Source organism: Dendrobates tinctorius, unplaced genomic scaffold, assembly GCF_039654945.1.
Source record: "Dendrobates tinctorius isolate UK_male_01 unplaced genomic scaffold, ASM3965494v1 ptg000060l, whole genome shotgun sequence".
Classification (NCBI taxonomy): Eukaryota; Metazoa; Chordata; class Amphibia; order Anura; family Dendrobatidae; genus Dendrobates; species Dendrobates tinctorius.
Window position 1 is genome coordinate 26,030,152 of NW_027361728.1, and position 4,322 is coordinate 26,034,473.

Genomic DNA, 4,322 nt, shown 5'->3' on the forward strand with positions numbered 1-4,322 from the left:
ATAATAAACAGAGTTTCCCACTATGCAGGTAAACAAGGGGTTAATCTGAAAAGAAACAGTACAGATAGTGTAAAATAGCTGAAGCCATATACTATCAACATACAAGCATCCTGAAATATTTCAATATTAGCATATATAATGCAAATTTTCCACTTTGTGAATAGGCTCATTACATAATCAAGCCCCGTTTAAAGTGCAAAGTGTGCTTGTGCAAATAGAGCTAATCACTACACTGACAATAACGTATCATACAATCTTCCAGTGCCGGCAAATAAGCTATACAAACTGGATAATGCAATTCAGATAAGCCCATTGTGAATGGACAATTATATACTGCTGCCAGTGCTCACACTGTGGCCCATATGTTGATGCCTGTAAATAAACTGTACACTGTACTTACATCTAATATGTGATGGAGGATTCCCCGAGCCTGCCGCCCCAACGCGCGTTTCACCGCTTCTTCCTCCAGTTTGTATAGCTTATTTGCCGGCACTGGAAGATTGTATGATACGTTATTGTCAGTGTAGTGATTAGCTCTATTTGCACAAGCACACTTTGCACTTTAAACGGGGCTTGATTATGTAATGAGCCTATTCACAAAGTGGAAAATTTGCATTACATATGCTAATATTGAAATATTTCAGGATGCTTGTATGTTGATAGTATATGGCTTCAGCTATTTTACACTATCTGTACTGTTTCTTTTCGGATTAACCCCTTGTTTACCTGCATAGTGGGAAACTCTGTTTATTATGTATATTTTTAATATATTTCAATAAAATTGTCTATATTTTTTCCTAAATACTCGTTGTTTCTTTCTGCTATAATCAGCTAGAAGAATTGTGTATTATAGCATTGTATTTGGAGTTAAAGAGGTGATAGTGTTATATCCATAATTTTTTGGGAATACTTGTAATAATCCGGCATATAGATGACCGGAATAATGATGATGATGTCGTCAGTGCTAACCATCTTAGCAACCATTTTGAAACTATGCAGAAGGGTGCATAGGTCCTTAATCTGTGCCCGCTCGGTAAACATGATATGCGCCACATCTGTACTGCATTGGCCCAGGCTACATGACATGAGATACTGCGTCAGGGCTTGTTGCTACTGCCACAGTCACTGCAACATGTGCAGAATGGAATTCCACAGTGTTGGTACATCCCATATCAACCTTTTAACTGGCATGAACAAAGACCTCTGTATTGATGCAAGTCAGTGACCAGAGGGGTGCGAACAGCAGAAATGAGCACACAGCTTACGTGCTTTCTGGAGCAGCTCACCCAGGCCAGGATAGTGGCTGAAAAAATGCCGTACCACCAGGTTGAGGACATTAGCCATTCAAGGCACTTGTGTGAACTTGACCATAGGGCCACCACCAGGTTTGCACCATTATCGGACACGGCCTTCCCTGGATGCCATTGATCAAACTCAGCCTGGGAATTGTCCCCAACTCTTCATCTGTATGACTGCGATCTCCAAGGCATATCAATTTTAATACTGCCTGATTGTGGTGATCTCTGGCTGCGCAGTATGGAGGAGGTGGGAATTCGCTCTGCACTGTTGGAATGTGTGTCTTGTTAAGGCAGAGGTTGAGGGCGCAGGTGGAGGTCATAGAGGAGGTCAGGTCTCTATAACACACCAGATGCTACAAACTATTTTAAAGTCAGGTCCCCCACTATATGACACTAGGAACAGAAGAATGTTTTGTGGCCTCTGGATCAGGCCTCTATAACACACTAAATTCTACAAACTATTTTAAGTCAGATCCCCTATTGTATGACATTAATGACAATATATTTTTTGTGGCATATGGATCAGGCCTCTATAACACACTAGATGCTGCAAACTATTTTAAACTCAGGTTACTTACTGTATGACGTTAATAATGGAAGAACTTTTGTGGCCTATGGATCAGGCCTCTATAACACACTAGATGCTATAAGCTATTTTAAAGTCAGGTCCCATACTGTATGACATTAAGAACAGAAGGATTTTTGTGGCCTATGGATCAGGCCTCTATAATACTCTAGATCAGGGGTCCTCAAACTTTTTAAACAGGGGGCCAGTTCACGGTCCCTCAGACCATTGGAGGGCCGGAATATAGTTTTAAAAAAAAACTATGAACAAATTCCTATGGCCTGCCCTATGCACACTGCACATATCTTATTCAGAAGAAAAAAGAAACAAAACAAGAACAAATACAATTTTTAAAATGAAGAACAAGTGTTAAATCAACAAACACCAATATTTCAATGGGAACTGTGGGCCTGCTTCTGGCTAATGAGATGGTCAATGTCCGGTTCCATATTTGTCACTGCTAGTCGTAACAAGTGATGCAAGTGTTCATCAGTTAGTCTAGATCTGGTAGGAGATTTCAGGTGTTTCATTCTGGAAAAAGTCTGTTCACAGACATAAGTGCTGCCAAAGATGGTTGCCATTTTGAGTGCATGCTTCCTGAGATTAGGATATGTCTCAGATGGGAGAGATGCATAGAAATTAGGAAGGCTGCTTGACTTGAATGCGTCTTTCAGAGAGTCACAATTCTGTAGTTCAGCCAGTTCCATTTGGTAAACTGTATCCACATTTTCAATGTCAATAGAAAATGGGTTACGGAAAAGCTGTATGTCCTGTCCATGGAGATGAAGCTCTTTAAATCTAAATTCGAATTGCTTTAGTAAGATTTCCAGTGAATCCACACATGTTTTGTTTGGGAATGCAACCAGTGGTTTTTGCGCTAACAGATTTTGAGTTGTGGGGAGATGGCAGAAATTTTCCTCCTTCACTTGTTTGATGAGGAGGCCTAATTTTACTTCAAATGCTTTCACATGTGATTGCATATCACAGATGAGCTTCCCCTTTCCTTGAAGTTGCACATTGAAACTGTTAAGTAACTCTGTTACATCTGTCAGAAAGGCAAGGTGCCATTTCCATTCTGCATCATTGAGCTCTGGTATTTCTTTGTTTTTTGAAAGCAGAAATTCTGTAATCTGTGGAAGCAAGTCATAGAAACGTTTCAAAACTCTCCCTCGACTCAGCCAACTGACTTCTGTGTGGTACAGAACATCTTCATAGCCAACATTTAGCTCAGACAGAAATTCCTGAAATTGTCTGTGGTTTAATGCATTAGCTCTAATGAAGTTAACACAAGATACCACAATTTTCATAACAGAGTCCCACTTCAGTGATTTACTACACAGCGCCTGTTGGTGGATTAAGCAGTGTATGGCTATTGGATGAGAATGGTTATACTTGTCCATCTCTTGGTTAATGCGAGCAATTACTCCTTTCTTAGACCCCACCATGCTAGGAGCACCATCAGTTGTCACACTGGCTAGTTTAGCCCAGTCCAGCTCCAAACCATTCACAGTTTGGCAAACCTTTTCAAAGATGTCCTCTCCTGTAGTTGTTCCTTTGATGCTTTGCAGTGCAGCAAGCTCTTCTGTGACTTCAAAATAATCATTCGTCCCACGAATAAAAATTAGAAGTTGTGCAGAATCACGAATATCATTACTTTCGTCGAGTGCCAAGGAAAAATAGGAAAGTTTTTTGCGGAGTTTTGCAAATGCTGATGCAAATTGTCTCCCATTTCTTCAATCCTTCGTGTAATTGTAGGTCCTGAAAGACTCACTGTACTAAATAAATCGACCTTCTCTGGACACATCTCTTTGGCTACAGAAAGAAGGCATTCTTTAACAAATTCTCCCTCCACGAATGGTCTGCCAGTGCACGCTATTAGCTTGGCAACTTGAAAACTTGCTCGCAGTGATGAAATATTTAGCTGCTTCTGCTTCACAAACGTATTTTGCTGAGTTGTCAATGTATTTTTTAGTTTTAATATTTTATCTTTTCTCACTTCTCCAACCAAACAATCATATTTATCTTTATGTTGAGTTTGATAGTGTCGACGCAAATTGTATTCTTTGAACACAGACACTATATTCTGGCATATCAAACAGACAGCTCTTTCCTTGTACTGCATGAAAAAGTAATCATAAGTCCACTGTTCCTTGAATATCCTACACTCCGAGTCAATTTTTCTCTTTCTCGATGTCATTGTTTCCTAGAGATTCAAAATCGCTATTAGTAAAATACCAATATATATACAGCTCTACAAAAACTACACCAGAAATAAAATTACCCACACAGAGACATACAGACTGCACTGCCCATCATTGCAATGTCATCAGTGCCTATCAATGCAGCCTTGCCAGTCCCCAATAGACAGGTAAATGTCCCCAATAGGCAGCATAATCCCCCATAAGCAGCATAGTAGTCCCCCATAGGCAGCATAATCCCCCATAAGCAGCATAGTAGTC

General features: G+C 40.1%; 1 protein-coding gene across 1 annotated transcript; it reads right to left on the bottom strand.

Moving 5' to 3' along the window:
• Positions 1-2,255: 2,255 nt before the first annotated feature.
• LOC141092735 (general transcription factor II-I repeat domain-containing protein 2-like) lies at positions 2,256-4,060 on the bottom strand. The gene is made up of 2 exons (XM_073579125.1): positions 3,640-4,060; positions 2,256-3,451 (listed from the first exon to the last, which is right to left on the bottom strand). The coding sequence occupies exons 1-2, from the start codon at positions 4,058-4,060 to the stop codon at positions 2,256-2,258; spliced, it is 1,617 nt and encodes a 538-aa protein (XP_073435226.1).
• Between the last annotated feature and the right edge of the window lie 262 nt (positions 4,061-4,322).